We start from the raw sequence: 21,702 nt of genomic DNA on the forward strand, positions 1-21,702 counted from the left end.
GGCCTCCACGCTGGAGCACACCAGTGGGGTGCCTGGACGTTTGGGGAGCCCAGGCCTCTACACCAAGGTATGGCAGCCTCTGGGCCTTTGGGGGACCATGGGCCTCCATGCTGGTGTACAGCAGCCCCCAGCCTTTGGGGAGCCTGGGCCCCCATGCCAGGGTACAGCAGCCCCTGGCCTTCGGGGAACCCGGGCCTCCACGCTGGTGTACAGCAGCCCCCGGCCTTTGGGTAGCCCAGGTCTCCACGCTGGAGTATGGCAGCCCCGGGCCTTTGGGGAATCCTGAGCCTTTGGGGAGCCCAGGCCTCTGAGCTGGGGTCCAGCAGCCCCCGGCCTTTGGAGAGCCTGGGCCTCTAAGCTGGGGTACGGCAGCTCCGGGCCTTTGGGGAGCCCCAGGCCTTTGGCAAGCGCAGGTCTCCATGCTGGGGTATGGAAACCCTGGGCCTTTAGGAAGCCCGGGCCTCCGAGCTGGGGTCCAGCAGCCCCGGGCCTTTGTGGAGGCCAAGGCCCACAGCAGCCCGCTGCCCCAGCCGCACACCCCGTCTCGTCCGCCGGCACTGGGCGGCTCGGCCCTGCACTGCGGTGGCCGAGGCAGACCCCAGCGCCGAGCGCCCGGGACGGGAGAGGGTGGATCCCGGCTGACGGCCTCCCTCCGACCCGGGGCGGGGGGACCGTGTGCCCCCGTACCGCCTCCCTTCTCCGCGGCCTGAGGCCCGAGCGGCGCGGCGGGGCGGCGGCGGGACAGGGAGCGGGGCCGGGCGCCGCCGGAGCATGCGCGGGCCGCGCGCGTCACGGGAGCGGGCGAGGCCGGCGGGAGCGCGGAGCCCCGGTGCCCCCCCCCACGGTCCCTCCCTCTCGTCGCCGCCGCCGCCGCTCCCGCGCCTCCATTCGGCCCCGCCGCCTGTGACAGACCCGCCGCGGAGGGGAGAGCCGCGAGCACGGGAGAAGGGAAGGACCCTCCCCTCGCCGCCAGCCCTCCTCCTCCTCCTCCTCCTCCGCCGCCTCCGCCTCCCGGCCGGGAAGAGCTCGCCCTGCCCGCAGCAGCGCCGCTGGATGCACTGAGCGCTCGGCCGCGGGGAGAGGGGCAGGAGGGAGCCGGCAGCCCCGCCGCGGAGGCGCTGCGCTGCCCGGAGCCCCACGGCCAGCTGCTTTAATTCTTTTATTTCACCCAAATTTCCTTTCCTTCCCCCCCCTCCCCTCCCCTCCCCGCCTGCTGGTGGCTGGCTTTGCCCCTGCCTCCTCCTCTCAGCCCAGGCGGCGGCGGCGGCGGGGGCTGCTCGCTTTTTTTTTTTTTTTCCCCCCTATTTTTTTTTTTTTTTTTTTAAATTTTTATCGCCGCCATGGGATGTACCCTGAGCGCCGAGGAAAGAGCCGCCCTGGAGCGGAGCAAGGCCATCGAAAAGAACCTGAAGGAGGACGGGATCAGCGCCGCCAAAGACGTGAAACTCCTCCTGCTCGGTGAGAAGCCGGCTGTCCCCCCCCACACACACCTCTCCGTACCCCCTGAACCCCCCTCACCTTCCCCGGGGCTGACCCCCCCCCCTCGCTTTTCATTTCTCTTCCAACAGGGGCCGGAGAGTCGGGGAAAAGCACCATCGTGAAGCAAATGAAGTAAGTGCCGCTGCGCCGGGGCGGGGAGGGGGTGGGGGGGGGTGGGGGTTCGCTGAGGTGAGTGAGGGCCGCGGGCGCCATGTTTACCTGAGGGGACCGGCGGGGAGGGAAGGCAAAGGGCGGGGGGGGGGGGGGGAGGGGGCGGCCCCCCCCGCCGCCGCCGCCGCCGCCGTTCCCGTTGCTGTTCGGGGCCAGTGTGGTGCTGAAGCGTCTCCCGCTGGCCTCGCCCCGCGGCTTGGGGCGGGGGGGAGAAGGTGGGCTGCGAGCGGCCATTGCCGCTCGCAGCCCACCTTCTCCCCCCCGCCCCAAGCCGCGGGGCGAGGCCGCGCAGATGTCCCCGTGAAAGCGGACCGCTGTCAGTTAAGCTTAATGTCGGGGTGTTATCAGCCGGCTCTGCGGATTTAAAATCAAGCCTCCCCCCCCGCATACACCCCCCCTTTTTGTTTACCCTCTCCTCCTTTTAATTAATGAAAGGCCGCCCATCGACCATTAAATCCTGCGGGTTGCGGGGGGGGATCCGTGCCCCCTCCCCCCCCCCCCCCCCGCCCTATCCTCCTTGGGGACCAGGGTTGCTTGGCGAGGAGGAGACCTGGGTGTGGATGGGGTGTATGGAGGCGGGGGGGGGTCCAGGCTGCTCCCCGTATTCCCGTGAAATCGGGGTGCTTTTGTCGCGGGGGGGGAGGGGGGGGCAAGGTCCCGGCGGGGCTGGGGTTGCGGCTTTCAGGCGGTTGGCGTGGTGGACAGCGCCCAGCGGGGACTCGAACCGCCGGCAGCGCTGTTCGGCCGGGCTCGGCTCCTCCCGGCGCCTCGCTCGGCTGCCTTCGTAGAGGGCTCGGGAGAGAAGCCGAACGGGCTCGGAAATAGCCGAAGGGGCTCGTCGCCGCTCGGCGAGCTGTTGCCCCGCACTCCCGTTGTGAGGGTGAGTGTGAGTCTCCGTGCGCCACGGGGCCAGATCTGGGCCTTCATCCCGGCTCCTCTCCATCCTGGGTGGCTTAGCCGGGTGACCCGGATATTTCGCTTATCAACTCTTGTGGCCGCTGTGCCCAGCCCTCGGCGGTTCGCAGGGGACTTCAGCCATCATCCCCGCCCCAGGCGGTGCTTTTCCCAAGGCACTGCGGGGCTGGGAGGAGGTCTGGCTGCGAGGAGGCTCGCCTCCAGTGCACGGCAGTCTCCGCAGCTTTTCCCACCGACATTTGTGTACCCGACTTCTGTAAAGGCACCGAGCTTCCCCTTCCACGGTTTGAAAAGGGGGCTTTCCACCCCCGACAGCTGGAGCTGGGGCTGGGGCGGGGTGGGTTTGGTTTGCACTTGTTTGCGTGCGGAAGGTGGATCAAGGGAGATGTTACTGCAGATGAACACCAATAAATTATTTAATCTCTAGGAACTGCTTCTGCAGAAGCGTGCTGGAATGGCGGGCGATGGGTTTTGGTTGAAGGGAGAGGCTGTAGGTACCACAATAGCAGTGCAGCAGCGCATACACACAGAGCCCATGGGCGGGCGGGAGGGCAGGCGGTGACCACGCTGGCTTACACAATTAGTGTACAGTGACTCTTGTTTTCCAAAGAGCAGAGCTCTTGTTTTTTTGAAGCAAATTGCATCAAGATAATGACCTGTTTGCTGGACTAGTCCGGGATATTGAGGGCTGAAATATACGCCATTTTATATATATACATTTATATTTTTTATATATATATGTGCATATATATATACACATGCATATATAATTTTTATATATATTTTTTTTCCCCCCATGAAACAGTGTTAAGGTAATGCGTGCTAGGCTTGCAGCTTTGTACCTGACTTGAAAATGCTGAGAAGGCTGCTACGGTGAAAGGGCTCATAGTGTCGGCAACTGGGAGGCGTCCGTCAGTGTGGAAACTCCAGTGAAGTGTGTGGAGGCTGGGGTGGGGACAGCGGTGTTGCTATGAGCACGGCAGCAGGCATCTGGAGAGAGCCGCGCAGCCGTGGGCAACCAGGGAGAGTGTGATGTGCAGGGAACAACTCAGGGAAACGAAGATTTCTGAAAATTAATTTAAATATAATGTAGGCATTAGCATTTCACCTGGTCAAGCTCCATTAGACAGGCTTGCTGAGAACCTAATGAATTCTTAATAAAGATTAAATCGCGTGTTCATTAGATTTTGATGAAAGAGACTGCTATTTTATTTTTTTAATACAGTGTTATTGGTGTGCTTCTAGACAATAAATCTCATCCTCATGAATGGCTAAAACAACTTCACACTTGGTTATTGCCTGAAAATGAGCACAGGAATCTGTAGAGAGGTGAAAAAACGCTAAGACAAAGGAACAGAGAGCAGACATTGTTACGGAGGACTAAGAAGAGGTTACATGCTGTCCAGTTAATCCTTGAAATACTAGGAAGCGGGAGAAGAAGTGACAGGTAGAAATTACAATAATTTGAGAGTGTGGTCAGGATGGGGATTAGGATTTGTAAAATTAATTAAGGACATTTTGTTGAAATATTAAGAGATACCTTTCAGCTGGTGAGCGGGGAGTTATCCAGCAAAGAAAGAGGCACTGGTGAATGGCAGAGAGGTGGAACTGGAGGCTCATCTCAAACAGGGGCAACGCAGGCTAGGAATGGCATTTTTTTGGCACCCAAGGTCATTTTGACACCCTTAAGCCTTGAGTTTTGATTACACCCATTGTGGCTGATAAGGTTTGCGTTGTTATTTTTTTCACAACCAGTTCTGCAGTTCAGATACTTTCACCCATGCCTTAAAATGCAGGGTCAGGACCAAGCTAGTCAAGGCAACAGTCCCGAAAGGCTTGCCATGCAAGCCAACGAGACTCCGGAGTGTGCCACAGTGTTCAGAATCAGGCTGTGACCAGGTTCTATTCTCGCTCAGCTTAAACTAAAAACAAGCTTTAAGCAAGCAAATCTGGGGCCTCCTTTGAAGATCCAAGCCAGAGGGTGAGAGTTACCACATGGGAGAAATTCACCTTCCACTCCTACCACCCCATCTCAGCAAATTCACTTTCATGTAGGACTGCAATGGATGTCTACATTTTTTAGATCTTATATCTTGAAATAAATGTTAAGCACATGCAGAATTTGGAATATGTGATCTTCTTTTCTGGAATACCTGGACTGTAACATGGAATCGAGACTGCTGTTATTGTATGATATTTTTGGGGGGACTTATACCTCTAGTCAATGTGTTTGTTCATCAAAAGCCCCAGCCTAGGAAGACACCAAGCATATCTCTGTCTGTTGCTACTCAGCAGAATACTTAAATACGTGCAACGCTCCAGTGGTGAACAGGGATGGACTATTTGGATGGGGACATCATCCGCTGCCATCAGCGTGAAGCTTCTAGGGAACTCAGTGTTTAATTGCGCTAACGCAGAAAGGGTGAGTTGGCTGGCATGGCTTCAAAAACAAGGTCCTGCCACCTATTCAGCAGCAGCCATTCTGGATGGTGAGCCTGGACAATATTTCACCTTCCCAAATGAGGGGTTAGGGATGGATGTGGCATTCAGGAGACATGGCTTCACCTGCCCACAGGAAAAATCTTGGGTTTGGGGGTTTGGTTTTGGATTTTGCCTCTGCAGAAGCAGCAGTTTCTGTCCCCTGCTGAGCTGGGAGCAGAGAGCTGGGTCCGGCTCCCTTTCTCAAGATGCCGAAGCTTCCAGCCCTGCCTGTCCTCCAGCACAGCCGTGTCTCACTTTGCCAGCAATGCTGGCAGTTCCTCTGTTGGTAGACTTCTTTGCTGTGCCATTTTTTTTTTTTTGCAAAATGCTTTTGTTATGTATGAGAAGGATGGGAATATGCAATCAGGAGAAAAAACACACTAGAGTACAATGCTCATCTTTAAATATCTACTATCTTCTCCCCAACAGCCATCAGCCCCAATAGCCATCTGATATATTGTTTTGACCTTTTTCAAAAAGCCCCTCAAAAGAGCCCCAGGCTCTACTTGCTCCCCGCGTAAGTGAATTACTTATAATCTAATGAACTTCTTCGGAGTGAGAAGCAATCCCCGCCCACTGGTTTTACAGCCCATCTCAGCAATTTGATGGTAAATGCCATTGAAACGAAATGATGTGTTGTGAACACCCACTTGAGTGCTCTTTGCCGCAGGTCTGCGTCTCAAAGCTGCAGTGATTTCACACTTGCAGCCCCATTTCCCCCCGGGAACACCTCACCCCATGGGGGCTTACAGCGTGGGGCTGCTTCGCTCTGCCGCGGGGAGAGGACTGTGAACTGCGGCTTCGTGCTCTGTCCCACTCCTCAGCACATCAGGTCAGGCAGAGCCCTCCTTCTCCTCCCTTCTCTCCTGCTCTGTTTTCCAGGATTTCTGTGACTTAAGGCCCAAAGTAGGGCAGCGACAGGCTGCGCCTGGGCAGTATTTGAACTGGGTTTCAGTAAGCAGGGGAAAGAGCTGCAGCCTTTCTCACAAAGTTGTGTCGTTCTCCCAAGACCTGCGCCGGTGCGCAATGCCCTGGGTGTGGATTTGGCACAGTAGGTACGGCATACTGATGCTCTTCAACCCCCGCAGAGAGGCTACTCTGGTGGGGCTGGTTTGGCAGCGAAACCTGTATCTGGTGGTGAAGCGCCTGCTGTGGCAGTTCTGGCGTGTAGGGGTGGCAGCTAGTCGGTGCGTTGCCTGCCTGGAGGAAGGGAGAGTCTCCGGCCAGGGCCTGAGAGATCATCCCAGTGGAGTCTGCTGCAGGAGGGGGCTCTCCCCTCGCTGCAGCTTTTTTCCCCCCACCTCCTTCCCAGACGCTTTCGTGCATCCTTGGATGCTGTGAGTGCCATGTTCCACGCCCTGCAGTGGCACAGCACAGCGACATCGCCTCTGAACCAGGCAGGATGAGTTGGGAACAGAGGAAAGTAAGGCTGTTCATTTTGGCTTGTAGTTACAAAGAGTAATCATGTTTTCAGCACTTATTTCCTTCCTTTTGGATTATTAATTGTGCTTATAAGCCAAAACATTAACAACCGGAGTTCATTCTTTTATACTTAAGGTTCTTGTTATTAGACTGTGAGAGATTTCAGAGAAAAGCAGTAACAATATCAGCAGGCAAGACGGAATGCATTTTGGGTTTGGGTTTTTTCTTTTTTTCTTGACAGTTCTTAATTTGTTTCTTGTTTTAGGGACTCATAAAAGTAAAAATATCTTTTAGCGACAACAGTGAACTGCATAGCTTCTCCTCTTTCAACCTAGTTTTAAAACCTTAAAAGAAATCTGCCTGTCATATTCTGACATGACACATCTAGTCCTGTTGGAAATGTTTTAGCAATCTAATGAGATGAAAGCGGTTCTTTTAATGAGTTCTGAAGAAAGAGACAAATCTGCTGCACAAATGTAACCAGGGATCTGTTTTGTTTTGTGTTTGGCTTGGCTAACCCTGAAGTTGTACGAGACGTTAGATTGAGTCATGACAAATGAAAGAAGGTTGTGGTTTTCCTCTTCAGTCTGTCCTTTCCCATCCGTCTGGGATACAACTTCGTATCTGATGTGAGTTCTTCAGTATGCTTACTTGGGGAAGATGGGGAAGATAATCAAAATGGGGGAGGAATGAGAGAGAGACAAATAATGGAGGCAGAGGCACTGTGTTGGCTCTTCTGCTTGGTTTGGGCAAGGGAAAGAGTGAAATGAAGAAATGCTTCACTGCTGGCTGAGGCAGGAGCAGGTTGCTGCTGGTCACCCGGAGAATAAGAGCCAGGCAGTCAGTAATGTCTTACAGACTCGTAATTAGCTGCCTGTGGTAGAGCTAGTTTTCTTCATCCGCTTTGCAGAGTTACAGCCTACCCCCTGTAAGTACCAAGTTCCCCTTGTTTCCCCTAGATCTGTAGGATACCCAGTCACAAATGAGTGTTGAAGCTGGTGGATTGGCAGCCAGAAAGCCTGATGCAACCGCAGGGTCTAAGAACTCAATTTTGCAAACTTCTGAGTTCATTCACCTCCCACTCAAGCCGTGAGGAAGGTAAAAAACTTTTCATAGGAGCCAGCAGCAGTTCACGGTGCACAGAAGGGCCTGTCCTCGGTACTCTGAAGTCCATGGTTAAACCCTGAGTGTGACTGGGTGCAGAAGACAGGATTTCGTCCTTTATTCATTGTGAGAGCATGAAGGAAGAGAAGCTCTGGCAGAAGAGAATTGGCAAAACCTTCTTCTCAAATTCAGGTGGCCAGGGTATTTTAAGAGTCTTGTCACTCTTCCTGGTGCAATTGCAAATCTTGTGAGGTTTGTGGTTTTCTGTAGAGCCTGAAATTGCTTCTGCGGAGCCTGGACTCAAATGATGACTGGGCGAGCTCCATTTTCAGGGCTTCTTTGCTTAGTTCTCTGTTTTGTTTTTGAAGGAAAACTCTCAGCTCTCCTCACTTAAAAGAAACGTTATAAAGTAAATGTCCTTATTCGAGCCTAAGAGTTGGAAGCAAAATAAAAAAGAGCGCAAATGAAGACACGGAAACCATCTCAATTGCTTGGTTATTTTTGAAGCCTGTTTCCTATTTTTTATTTTACATTAGTAAGATTGAAACCAGCAACCTCACTTATTTCGAGTCAGTTTGAATGCTACTGACCCCAAATCCTCCTTTGATCTCACTGGACTTGGGATCAAATTCTTCCTACACTGAAAATGATGTCTGTTCAGTCTGCAATTTCTATGAGATCTGATTAATTTCAAATGTTTGTGTGGCACTTGCTGGGATACTGGAAATGGCTAAATTTCATTCACAAAAACAAAACCAGGAAACAAAGAGGTCTGGAAATCACATTTTAAAACGCATGGGCACATTAAACTTAAGGCCATTTTTCTTGCCTCAAAAATTCCTGTATTTCATTCTTAGAAGGAAAAACTAATGATTTTTGCCACAATTTTCCTAATGCTGAAGAAATGCTCACCCTCATGTAAACCCCCTCCTAAACCGTTAATTGAATCATTCTCATTTTATTTTTAAGACCATTCATGCAAGTGGCAGATGTGGGGAGGATGGGGGATTACAGTCTTGATTATAAGATGCTGTTAGGATTCTGCCTAAAATCGGAAAATGCAAAAGCCTGGAAAATGCTGGATAATGCGAAGCAAAGGAACTGATGGTTTTCTAGTGCTGAGCAAAATGGGAGAGAAAGGTCCTTTAATCCAAAGCTCAGTCATTAATGTGATAATAAAATAGAACTCTTGATGGAGGCGTTTCTTAGCTTACTGATAAAAATGCTTACCCTCCCCAGCTTTCAAGTTAATTGAGAAAGAGCTGAGGAGCCCTCTCTCAGGAGGGAGCCCAGGGAACTGTGTAGTAAGCTGACATCACGCCTATTTTCAAATTGCTAATCAATAATATTTTTGACATTGAAAGAGGAGGATTGGCAGACCTGAAGCTCCTTTGTTTTCCTTGATTCTTGGGCATGTCCTGCTCGGCTCGGTCACCAAAAATTATATCGGTTCATCAGCAGAGCCTTCATCCGTGTATAAAACCTGAAAGCTTAAAACAAAGGAGCTGAAGAGAGAGAGAAAAAAAAATGGTGTGGGTAACACGGGGTCCTCCCATGACTTAATGAGTTCGGGCCATGGCTAGTAGTACAGCCCCTCTTCCCCATCAGGCCATCCTGTGGGATTTTGCATCCTCAGGAGCCAAAGACAGTTTGCCATCTATTCTGTTTGATACAGGATAACTTGTGCAATTTTTCCACAGAAATTCTGCGTGGTTACCATTGCAGGAGTTGCTTTTGGGGAGAGGTTGAGAGGCGCCGTTGAGTGCGTTGAGGTTCTAGTCGCTGTTCTCTGAGAAAAACCCAAGGGTCTTGGCTGACTCTCTTTAGGATTGTGGCGTTCAGGGAAAACTGGGAGCAGGTTTCCACAGAAGAAGGATCCAATGCTGGTGGGAAATACTGGGTTTAATAACGAGGAAAGGGATTTTCTTCTCTTTGGCATGTGCTTTATATAGAAATGCAGGAGGAAGTGTTTCACATTGGGAGGCCACGAGAGGTGTCTCCAGGAGCTGCTTCTGTGAGCAGAGAAGGGCTCAGCAGGCTTTCCCTGGTCCAGAACACCCTACTCCGGAAATACCTTATTCGGAGAATTCATCGCCCCGGTGTTAGCACTGGAATGCCGGGAATGGACATTTCACCTCTGTGTGTGTCCCTCGGCTAAAACATCCCCCCACAGTGCTTGAAATGTCCTGAGAGGCAGAGCAGTGACTCAACACGCTTTGGGGCTCCCAGCAACTTCAGACTTGTATTAAATGCTCTTGTCTACAAGAACATCATCAACAGCAACTTGTACGCACCGAAAGAGTCTGGTACAAGACTTGGAGCATTTCTGCATCAGCTGCGAATCATTACAGAAGGGGATGCGAGAAGAACGGGCCTGTATTGAGGAAAATACCACTTCAATGATAAAAATGTATACTACCTCCTAGCAGAATTTGGTGTTTTATCCTCTCCCTGTTAGAGATGATTGGAGTTAGTAGCTCTAATTTTAAAGCATTAAACAAAAGTGCATAGGAGAGGCTGAGCGCACAAAATGGATGTTAGGCAGAATAATCTAGATAACAAATGAGAGGTTTTATTGCTAGATTTCTGGCTCCGTGGTATGCAGTAGCTTGCAGTGATGTAGCGATGTTTCCTCACTGCCAGTACAGTGATCCTTATTCTTTACAGCCCTGTTCTTCGCCTCCTCGGTAGCGTGGGCCTTGCTGTAATCCAGCTCCTGCCTTCATGGCAAAGGTGGTAGAGTTGATCTCATTTTGACGGCTCTCAGGGAAATAGCACCGTGCATCTATTTCTGGAGGAATTTTGTGTGGAGCTGGTGCTGGCCAGCTCTGGGTATCCCTGAAGTTCGTGGTGAGATTTACAAATCATTTCCAGGGCACCATGACGTGGATGTGCATGTCCTAATTTGAGATCGCGGTAGATGAACCTACCTGAATTCGTTGTCTTCTCGTGCTCCTCTGTGGCTGGCGTGGCAGGGCACATGCTCCTCCACAGCATGGAGCTTTCTGCTTCGCTTCACCTGCAGGATCATACCATCCTTGTAATGAGATTTGAATGTAAGGAAGTCAGGTTGGCTACTTAAGTAGCACAGAACGGAGTCGTTGATTCAGCATATTTTGGGAATCTGTTCTTACTTACTCCCAGCCTCTTTACATCTGTAGGCGATGCAGAAGGGTACTACGGGAGGGGCAGTTATAGCTCACTGCAGCTAAAAGAGCTCTTTCCACTGGCCACGTAGGTCTGCGTGGCCTTTGTGAGAATGAGAAATTCATCACGTGTTAGTAGGGTGTGCTGATGCCCATGGGGTGGGTGCTCCTTTCCAAGGTTAGGTGCGGGGGCGGGGGGGCCCATCTCATTGCCTACAGATTCTCAAACGGGCAGATATTTATCACCGTAGTGTGTGTTCCCCCCGCCGCAGACATTGCAGAGCCTTTATCATCACACTTCATCAGTAACACGAACACAAATCACTGGGATGAAAGAAAATCGCCATGATGAACGCACACCTCAGAACGTCATCATACTGTTCATTTATCACCAGTCACCCTTTGGTGATTAATTATTTAGCCAAATTGGACAATTTTTTCCACGTGAGTGAGAAGATGTTGACTTAATAAAGCAGAAAGCTCCTAGTAGCATGCCCTTGTTTTCCTCAATTTAGCTGTATGATAAATTTATACTCTTCTGATTTACAGCTCAGCAAAAACCCCGAATATCAACGTGTTACTTTCAAGGTGGTTGCTGCCCGGCCAGTTCTTCATCAGGAAACCCAATGCTACTCAATATGCGCATTTAAGATGTTTAAATTGAACGGTAGATACGTGAGCTGGTGGTCCTTGGTTTGTTGTCTGCATCTCTGCGTGTGCAGAGCCGAAGGGAAACCCTGGGGAGGAGGAAGAGGAGAGAGCTTTGCCAAATCCCGGCTCGAGGGTTGGCATTGCTCCAACTGAGGACATCAGGGTCGCGTTAGAAAAGAGGAAGGGCCCCCAAGACCCCCCCCCTGCCAGCAGCCTTGTGCTCCATAGGAATTCCCCAGCAAGCGTGTTGCTGGGACCAGCCAGGTCACCGTCACCATCCCACCTCGCCTCTGCAGTGAGGCGGGATGCGCAGGAGAGGTGAAACCTGCTGTTGGCACTGGGGCATCCAGCTACCGATAGGGAATCAAGGTTTGCTGTGTTCCTTGGCGATATTGATGTCTGCTCAGTGTATTTCACCGTAGCTAATTATTAAAAGAAAACACCACCACCACCAAAACATATGAAATACCAAGAGAGAGCCCATAAATCATAAAGAATTAGAAATTAGTAATTTTCATATGGTTCAGTAAATAATTCAGAATTTAGGCTTTATTTATCTGCTTTTTTATTTATCTACTTCTTCTGCTTACCCATCCTTTTCGAGAAATAAGTTTATTTTTAATTCATATGTGGATAAACACATTGCAAAGTTTTTCCTACATGACAGAGCATGAAAATTGCATTATTACACTTTTAGTTCTGATCAGCGAGATCAAATTGTACTATTTTTTTCCCATCGATGATCAAACAAATAGATGGGGCCTTCTGGCATAAACAGATACTCAGGATTCAATTTACTTCATGATTTTTTAAGTACTCCTGCATGGGACTTTGAAATAGCTTTTTGGAGTTTCCAGTAAAAAGTGGAAAAAAAGGTAATAGAAAAAAATGTCCATAACAGTGATACAAACCCAGCCAAAGTGGTGTATTTAAATTCCATGGTAACTGGATAAATATATTAAGATTTTTAAAATAACCAGGATCATAATGTTTTTATTGGCTTGCTCATCATCTTGGGCACAAGCCCGTGCAGCGCAGAGCCTGTCTGAAGCTCTCTAACGCATCCCGCTGCCTCTGTTCTCCAGGAGAATCCTCCACGTTCAGCAGAACCGTTGTCTTGACCCTCCGGAAGACTCTCTTGGTGCTTAGCTCTCCGCCGTCAGTTTTCGGAGGCGCTGAGCCCCACTGCCAGCTGATTTCAGGACAGTAACAACTGCTCAGCGCTGCTGACAGCGAGGCCACGGGGCGTGCGGTGCTGCCAAATTAGAAACGCTACTAATCTGTATGTAGTTAAGTCCCAGCGTTAGACATAGCTCATGTTTCATTCACGCTCGGGTCCCAAACCCCAGAACAATTGAGTTTTCTAATAATGTGCACGTCAGCATCAATGGGCTCAAACAGCACTGGGTTACTGCACACGAATAGGTTTGCGTGCAAGAACCTAAGCTTTGTTGAAGACCACAGCATCTCTGCTCGTGCCGAGCGCTGCCCAGTTTGAGTCTCGCTTCGTGTAGCCAACCTTCGTCCAAATATTTATTCTGTTTCTTACACCTCTTGCAAAACACAGATGAGGAAATAGAAGATCATTTTGTCACGGCCTTTTTCATGCCACCCTCATTTCCTTTTTTTGCCTCAGGCGCTCTCAGGTACCAGCTCTCAAATTTATTTCACTTGTAGTTATTTGCCACGTTACTTCTATCAAGAGAGGAAAAAATACTGCCATGTTTTAGGAAGTGCAGGTTTAACTGTAGCCTTTTGTCTGTGTATTTAATCACTTCAAGAAATGAGGTTGTATGAAATAATTTGGGACCAAATCTTGCCCATTCCCCCCTCCGAATCTGAAACGTGGTGTTCAGTTTCGGATCTTCTGAACCAAGGGGTAAACCAGTGGTAAACTGGAGCCACTGAGGTGTTCGGGGCTGGCGCACAGGGTGAGCAAAGGGAGGCTGAGGGGGCTGAGGAAGAGAAAGATGAGAGAGGGACAGAGAGGGACAGAGAGAAGGTGGAGCCAGGCTCTTCTTAGAGATACCCAGAGAAAGGACGGGAGGCAACGGACATGCGTTTCATGGAAATGAAGATAGAATATAAGGAAAAAAATGCTTCATGGGGAAGTTGGTGCAAAGGTGGAACTGGGCCCAGGGAAGTGGAGAATCATCATCCCTGGAGATTTTCAGAACTCAGCGGGACAAGGACCTGTGCGGCCTGACCTACCCGAGACGGTAGCTCTGCTCTGGGCAGGCACATCTAGCCCAAGTTACTCAATGATGCTGTGACAAGAAAATCCAAATTAGTCTCCTTATTCAGTGTTCCCGACTTCTGTTTTAACTGAAGAACTACCCCTCCATTTGGAAACCAGTTGGGGGACAATATTGCCCAGCATTACCCCTGTTTGCCCTTAGAATGCGTAACAGGCGAGGCTTAGCTGGGAACATCTGGTTAGTGGTTTTAATTCCCCTTCACACCACTTTGGTTTGTTCCTTTGCTTCTGGGTGTTGTTTCCTTGCATTTATCCCAAGCAGCATTTCGCGGGCAGCCTTCTGAAGTCCTGAGCTGGGGTTTGAATCACATCTCTGTGTGTTGGCGGGGTGGGTTGAAGTCACCTCTGCCTGTCCCTGCTCAGCTGTGGCAGTGTGGCGATGCTCGTAAGGTGATGTATGGCTGTGCAGAGAACCAGACTCCGGCACCGATCTGGGTTAAAATAACTAACAACAACAACAAAAAAAAAAGCAGAAAGAAATGTCCATCAAATGCTCCCATAAGGCAGCAGCGTACTGAAGGTTGAGATGCAAGATTTTATTGAAAGATGCAGCCACTCCTGGCTAATTCTGTGTGTTCAGGCTTACTTTTTGAGGGAAAATCAGTCACATTCAGAGACTTTGAAAAGTAGTTTTCAAAAGTCTTCCTGTACCCTTAGGCATTTTTTTTCCAAACCAGCCTTATTTTCTCCTATCAGTTGCTGTAAAAGAAATGCAAATCTTTCACTGGCTTGAAATTTCTGCGTTGTTTTAAATAAATTTCCTGTGATCCATAACGCAGTGAAAAAGAAAGTGCAGCCGTTTGTTGCTGTTTCAGTGTATTTAGACCATCTTTTATGCTTGTGGAGGTCAAATCCATTTAATCTGGTTATGCTATTTCAATCACATTTACATTTTTAATGCAAAGCTCAGGTTTGCTTCACACTAGAATGATCTCTCTAGTTTTGTAACAAGCTTTAGTTGTCCTGGGCTTTGGAGAGTTCTCTCTTTTATTTCCCCTCTGCGTTAGACACAGTCTTTGTCATTTGTAAGGTAACTTTCCTCCACTTGGGTTGCCAAAGTGCGTCAGAATCCTGATTGCACAAGTGGCGAACAACATTTTCAAATTCCATTTTATCGGGAGCAAATGTTGACGCCTGCATTAAAAGCCTGGTATAGCTGTGGTTAGCCTAGCGGTGGTGCCCGAGGTGGTTTGCACAGGTCTCTGCTGCCCTTTAACGGGAAGAACACTGCATGCAGAATCACCATCTTCACCCGGATCCCATTCAGGCACTGAGCTATCCCAGCGCTCCCCGTGCCTCACAAGGGCTCACCAGTTCACACCTTCAGAAAGGCACCTTTTGTGCTCTTTTTGTCTAAGTAAAGCAGGCTAGAAAGTCCTTCTTGTGAAAGATATTTGTCACATTCGTAGCCTCACAGAAGCTCTAGAAGGAACCTGCCCCATCTCCCTTTCCGCCATAAGTCTTGCGTTTCCTCTTTTCCTTAAATGAAGCTTTCACACAATAAGCCTTTTTCCCAAGAAGATGATGCTTTGTGTTAAGTACCTTAGGAAATAACAAAAAACCGCACCAGAGTTTACTGTTTTCTGAAGCCCCACTTGCTTCTGAATTTGAACCACCACCACCACCATTGCCTTTTGCACCAGTGACCTTCAGGCTTCAGCTGAGTTCTTGCCTTGTCCCCTGAGGGGATGGCAGTTGAGGCCCCAAATACTTATTTTGTTGACTTGTAACATCACTCAGAAAGAAGCAGGAGAGAAATGGCCGGCCTGGCAGAGGTTTGGCACCACCAGTCAAGACAAGAACTTAGTGCAGACAGGGAAATGCAGACTAGAGGCAGAAAGAGACAGAGCTTGATCTTTAAAAGCAGGAGTCAAATGAGGAGTCATGCTCAAGTTCAGGCTCTGGGTAACAAACCGAGGTTATTTCCTAAGCAGTCATCCAGAAGACTGACAACAACTTGATACAGCAGTGCCTGGAATGGACACTGACACCTTTGTGCGAACCTTGCTCAAAGCAAGTGCCGAGAAGTGGTGGATCAGAGCTGTCAGAGCTGTTAAGAAGGGCAAAGGCTGGCAGGAGAAATGGCATCCCCCTGTTCGCAGTGTTAGATGTGCGTGGTAGGATGTGACAATAAGAGAATGCCAACAAGAAGGGAGATCCTAACAAGCCCCCTTTTCCTGGTCAGTCTCAAAGACTAATTTCCTAGATGAGGTTGCAGAAGCAGGACCCAAAACTCTGGAGGGTAAAAGACAAAATGATACCATGTGCTTTGCCCTTCTTAAAATACATCCTTCCATGACCAACACTAACGCACAGAGGAAAAGGAGAGAAACTGATTCAAGTCAGCTTCAGTTACAAGCAAGCCTTCTCCAATCTGATTTATTCTCTCCTAGGAGACCTCCTTCATGTAAGTTATCATGAGTAGTGGTCCTGACTGTAAGCAGAGAGACACTGGACCATTTGCCCAAAGTTCATGCAGTATATATCCAACAGCAGTGTGAGGAGTGTAAAGATAAATGCAAACGTACATAGGAGCAGCAGCAGATCTTATATCCAATAGCAAAGTCATGCTTAATTATTAATGACTGAAGTGCTGTAGTCTTTCACTTAGCAGCAAAACATACCCTGGATGTCTCTCAGGTTATGTCAGATTGACAGAGCATCACTGTCAAAGACAATGTCAGCTTTTCAGCAAGGGATCAAGTGCCGTGTATAAGAGCAAGAAAGGTGAATATGCAAATGAGAATTTCGGTTTCCTCTGAATGCTATTTGGATAAAGAGCCAGGAATTCCAGGTTCAAGAACTGATGGATGGAAGTTGCCCTTGTCATGAACAAAATATGAACAGCTTCAGAATAATGAATTACAAGCAGAAATTGTGCTAGTCAGTGATGGAGCAGATCGTGGAAAGGTCATTTTGTCCAGCTCCGTCCTAATGCAGAACTCTTCTTGATCACATATTCCTCAGCGTTTTGTGTGATTTACTTGTAAATGACCTAAAGGCACCAAGATTTTCACAATTGTACATCACTCCTAACTGCAGATCGATTTTGCATGAAAGAACTTTCTCCAATAGCGTGAAAATTTTGTCTGAAATTTCCTCTCGCTTCTCCTAATCACTTCTGAGCGCAGAACAGCTCTTAACAATATCAGCTGTTGGAGTAGAAATATGAACTGGTGGATCTCTGGGCTAAACTGTATCTTTCCTAGCCTTTTTACCAAAGTTTGGATCGAGAAGTTGATGGGGCTTTCCATTTCCCGTCCTGAAGATTTCCAGCACGAGAGAGGCTGTCCTCAACCACAGACAGGAATTGTTCCGTCCCCACAATGGAAGGAAGGGGTTGGAGGAAGCGATACCGGTTGAAGGTGGAAGGTTTCGGTGGTTACATCTCAGATCCCTCTTCGTGAATTTGTAATAGGCTGCGCCAAAGAAAGCAAACTCCAAGCTGAAAGAAAGATGACGCCGATGGCAAACGAGTCTTAAGTAGAGAGGTGGTGGCCAGACTGCACTTTGAGCGCTGGCCTGCCAGGAGCTCAAGGCAGCTTTTGGGGAAGATGGAGGAGAAATCTAGAAGTAGATCCTTTGGAATGCAATTTCAAAAGCGCTGGCTGGCTAGGCTGACCCAGCGAAACAGCGGCTGTGAACCCACGCGTGGCTTTTCGTCCTCTGCGGTGACAGAGGCGTAGCTCTGCAGTGCTCCATGTCTTACACGTGTTTCAGAGAGAGCAGCAGAGTTAATAAAGAGACTGGTCTTTCTGAAAAGCAGGCTTCAAGCTTCACAGAACAAGCATGGGTGTTATTTGCCCTCGCGGTGGTTTTCTAAAAGTAGAAGATGCCCAAGAACTTGCTGTGTCTGCAGCTGGTGCTTGCCAGAAACGCTTGTATGATCTATATGGATGAGTGGAGAAAAGGGGGGCAAGAGGGGGAAAGGCCTCGGAGGGGAAACAGCTGAGGAGATACAAATGAAAATTCAATTAAACAGAAGACAAGGGAAATTCAAACTAGCACTGACGCTCTGCTCAAGGCTGCTGATGAGTCTTGATTTCACCTCTAAATCTAGCAAACGAAGGCGGCAACAGTGAAGAAAATAAATGACCACCCTGGAAGGAGCTAAATTAGATGACCAGGAAGATAAAACCATTAAAATAAGGATCTTCTTTTATGATATGCCTAGGGCTTGTAACAAATTCAACCAGAACAGTAGATCTTGGCTTGTAACTGTTCCAAAGCTTGTCCAATGTAGGAGAAATTTTTTTTTCCTAAAGGACTGAGTTTATTTGCCAATTGGAAGATGTGACGTGGACAATGAATGTAATCCCCTCTTGCTTTCCACCCTCTGTAGCCATCAAAATGATGCTAAGTGGATATATTAAAATCAGAATGGTGGCATTTTGCACTCCTTTTACCTTCTGCCCTCAGCTACACTGATATGGGGTATAGAAAGTGTTCTGGTGTGGTTGTTCTGGTTGCTACTGGTTTACTGTTTTGTGAGAGAGGCGTGCAAATGCTCGGAGTCATGAGCGCTTGTAGCAGAGAAGCTGAACAGGCTCTTTTCTCTTAAGATAAACTGTCATTCCTCCAGAAAGTGGTTGTCATCAATTTATTGCAGCCTTATTTTGCTCTTTGCCAGCTGTGTGAGGAGCACGTTCAATACAACCAGTCATTCCAATAGCTTAATTTCTCCCATAAGTATTTTGCTTCTTTTGGGGTGTCACCACAGTCCCATTTAAAAGCCTGCTAATAGTAATTGAAAGCCATTTTAAGCTTGCATGTAGGGTTTGAGCTGTGCTTTATTTCTGTAAAACAGAAATAATAGTTAGCTATGACAGATCCTAGGAAGCTACACAACAGCCAGGGCTACCACGCTTTTGGAAACCTACACTGTTAGAAGAAACTCACAGTATATAGGCTTGTTCCAGAACCCAGCGAAATGAATGTGGATCTTCCCAAGGAGTTCAGGTTCTGAATACAAAGCGTCGTCAGCAGCGGCCAGGAAGAGGTTCGACACAGAATAATCGGGAGCTTTGCCTTTGCGAAGAGGGTGCCTGGGTCTTCACCCCGTGTTTAAGCGGGATGTTCTTCATCCTTCTACGCAAGGCAAAGGGCAACAGAAGTGAAAGGTGCTGGCTGGGTTGGACCATCTTGTGTTTAGACCAAGTGGTCTTCTAGACCACCAGCTTTGTTGGGAAGGAGAAGTTGGCCGATGCTCTCTGTTCAGTTCCTCGTTCTTAATTATTTTAGCTGATATCATCTATATGCTCCGTCAATCCCAATGAATGGCATTTGAAACGTCCAGACCGAAGTCATTACATTATCGCATTCAGGCCAGGCTTTAAGTAAAAGAGATTTGGCTTGTTCTTCACACTGCTTGGCCCCTGTCCCGAATGTACTACCGTTGTAATGGAGGATTATCTGCACTGGAGGTTTTCTTCATTTCCATTAGGAGAAGAAATTTCATTCAGCGCAGCAAAGGCAGCCTGAGATGGCAGGAGGAGATCGGCTGCACGCTGACGCCTTTGTTATCTGATGGGCAGAGCCTGACATCCCCTGACACTGCTGGGGGCTTGGCGAGGGGCTGTTATTTATTTCAGTGTGTGGAACACATTGTTTTCCGAAAGGGAGGAGAATCAGCCCTTTATTGAACAGGAGTCACTGGGCAGTGTAGTCACCGAGCCGTAGTAGCTGGGGTTTGTTGATATAGTTGGCTTTTCAGCAAGCGCCTTTGTTGGGCTTATCTTTTCTTTGAGTCTGCATCTCTCTGGTGGCGTTTAAGGTGGATCCTTGTCTTTCCCCAACCCCTCTGCCTTTTTCTAACATAAAACTGCGGGGACAGAAACAGACTCGCATTTTTCAAGCTTAGGGCTCTCCATAAGGCCCCTTCCCTGAGATACACAACAAACTTCTCATCTAGAGACACCATCTGTCCTGCCGTGGGTTGCCTTAGTTCAGTGGGTTTCTCCAGTCGATGCGAATGGCCCGTACTGCTCTGGTAGGCAGCGTAAGCTGGTTTCAAGATTGCACTACACCCACGCAAAAAGGGCTGCTGCTTGCCGGTTTACACCAAAGCTGCGGCAAAGCACTGTGGCCTCTTCTTCATCGCGTAACCCCTTGTCACAAGCCCCATGACACATTTGCGTTGAAGTGGAAGCCAGCCGGTATAGTAGCCTCACGTCTTCCTAGAGCCTCGACACATGGTCCCCCCCCCGCCCAAGAGACGCCATACGAACATAGGACAAACTCCGGGAACACTTTGGAGCTGAAACCAGTCTACGCTGAATTCACTTAAATGTTGAGAAAAATCAGGCTTTTGTTTTTGGTGTTAAGCACTTTACCAGCAGCAGGGCAGGTGTGGAAACCAGGAGGAGTTTTTCTCTTTGGTGTCAGGGAAGCTTTAACCTAGCCTTGTGTGACAGATTCATCATACAATCATCCCAACATGGCCCAAGGGAAGCATTTTGCAGGGGCTTGATCGCCCCAGAAAAGTCTTCAGTTTGGAAGCAGAAACCTACAGGTGAATGAAGAGACATCAGTCTCAGACTCTGCTCTGGACCAGTGCCTTACAGGGCAGTTCCTCCAAGACACAAACCCAAAAACGGAAGAAAAAACTGCTTTTGTCTGCCAAATAAATGGAAACCTGACTACAAGAGTCGTCCAGTGACCCTACACACACAGCCGCCTGCCCTTCCCTGTGCTTGCTCATCTCATCACTGCAAGGCTGCAGGTGCGGGCAGTCTGCAGGTCAGCCGTCGGGACCGAAGGTGCTCCGCAAGCTGGCACCACACTTCAGAGTAGGGTTTGACATGTGCGTTCTCGTGCTCAAGACGAAATTCAGGTTGCTATCTTGTTAGGGTGGCTGCTAAGGTAAAGATGCAGAGGGCCAGGTGACTCACCAGCCAGTTCACCAAGTGTTCTGAGTTCTTCAGCTAAGAGGTTCTGCTATAAATAAATTTTTGCATGGAGGGGAGAATATATAAGCATGCGGATTGCTTTTACTTACCTTTTTTTATCCCAGAAACATGACAACAGGAAAGCAGAAGGGGCAGAGTATTTTGTCATGTGGCTATAAGGAATAGCAGTAAAATGCTGTCTGCTGACCAGGATGGAAGCGTGACATCAAACCCCAAAATGAGAGAACTTAGGATCTGTAGATTTGTGCTAAGATAACCGATTCAGTGCTTGACGTCTCAGGGAGCGAGTAGATAAATATGCTGTCTCATGGATACCCAAACCAATTTCATCTGATATTGAACTTTCCATTTCCAGTTGATTTCTTAGGTTATGAATCTTTTAAGTAAATCTATCTGTGGGTACTGCAAAACATGGGAAAACAGGGCTCTTATCGCAGCTGGGGGAGGAGAGTAGTCTGGTTTTTCAACGCCTGCACAGAACAGTCTGAAAGCATCCTTGGCCTGTCCAGCCTCGCTGGGGTGCGGAGGGCTCCTTCGGCCATCCCAGGAATCATAGAATCATAGGGTCATAGAATGTGTTGGGTTGGAAAGGAGCTTTAAAGGCCATCTAGTCCAACCCCCTGCAGTGAGCAGGGACGTCTTCAACTAGATCAGGTTGCTCAGAGCCTCATCAAGCCTGGCCTTGGATGTCTCCAGGGATGGAGCCTCCACCACCTCTCTGGGCAACCTGGGCCAGGGGCTCACCACCCTCAGTGTAAAGAACTTCTTCCTCATGTCTAATCTAAACCTGCCCTGCTCTAGTTTAAACCATTGCCCCTCGTCCTATGGCTACATGCCCTTGCAAACAGCCCCTCCCCAGCTCTCCTGCAGGCCCCCTTTAGGGACTGGAAGGGGCTGGAAGGTCTCCCTGGAGCCTTCTCTTCTCCATGCTGAACCCCCTCAACTCTCTCAGCCTGTCCTCACAGCAGAGGGGCTCCAGCCCTTGGATCATCTTCGTGGCCCTCCTCTGGCCCCGCTCCAGCAGGTCCATGTCCTTCTTGTACTGAGGGCTCTAGAGCTGGACACAGGACTGTAGGTGGGGTCCCACCAGAGCAGAGTAGAGGGGCAGAATCACCTCTCTGGATCTGGTGGCCACGCTTCTTTTGATGCAGCCCGGGATGCAATTGGC

General features: G+C 49.1%; 1 protein-coding gene across 2 annotated transcripts in view; it reads left to right on the plus strand.

Annotated features, from left to right (window-relative positions):
* The first annotated feature begins 782 nt into the window (after positions 1-782).
* The window catches only part of GNAO1 (G protein subunit alpha o1), a 161,718-nt gene continuing 140,798 nt past the window's right edge, over positions 783-21,702 (plus strand). For both annotated transcript variants that reach the window (XM_074583237.1, XM_074583238.1), the window contains exons 1-2: positions 783-1,458; positions 1,569-1,611. In XM_074583237.1, the coding sequence (XP_074439338.1) occupies positions 1,341-1,458; positions 1,569-1,611 (161 nt within the window). In that variant the 5' untranslated portion in view covers positions 783-1,340. The remainder of the gene's footprint in view (positions 1,459-1,568; positions 1,612-21,702) is intronic.

This window comes from Larus michahellis, chromosome 4, assembly GCF_964199755.1.
Source record: "Larus michahellis chromosome 4, bLarMic1.1, whole genome shotgun sequence".
Taxonomy (NCBI): domain Eukaryota; kingdom Metazoa; phylum Chordata; class Aves; order Charadriiformes; family Laridae; genus Larus; species Larus michahellis.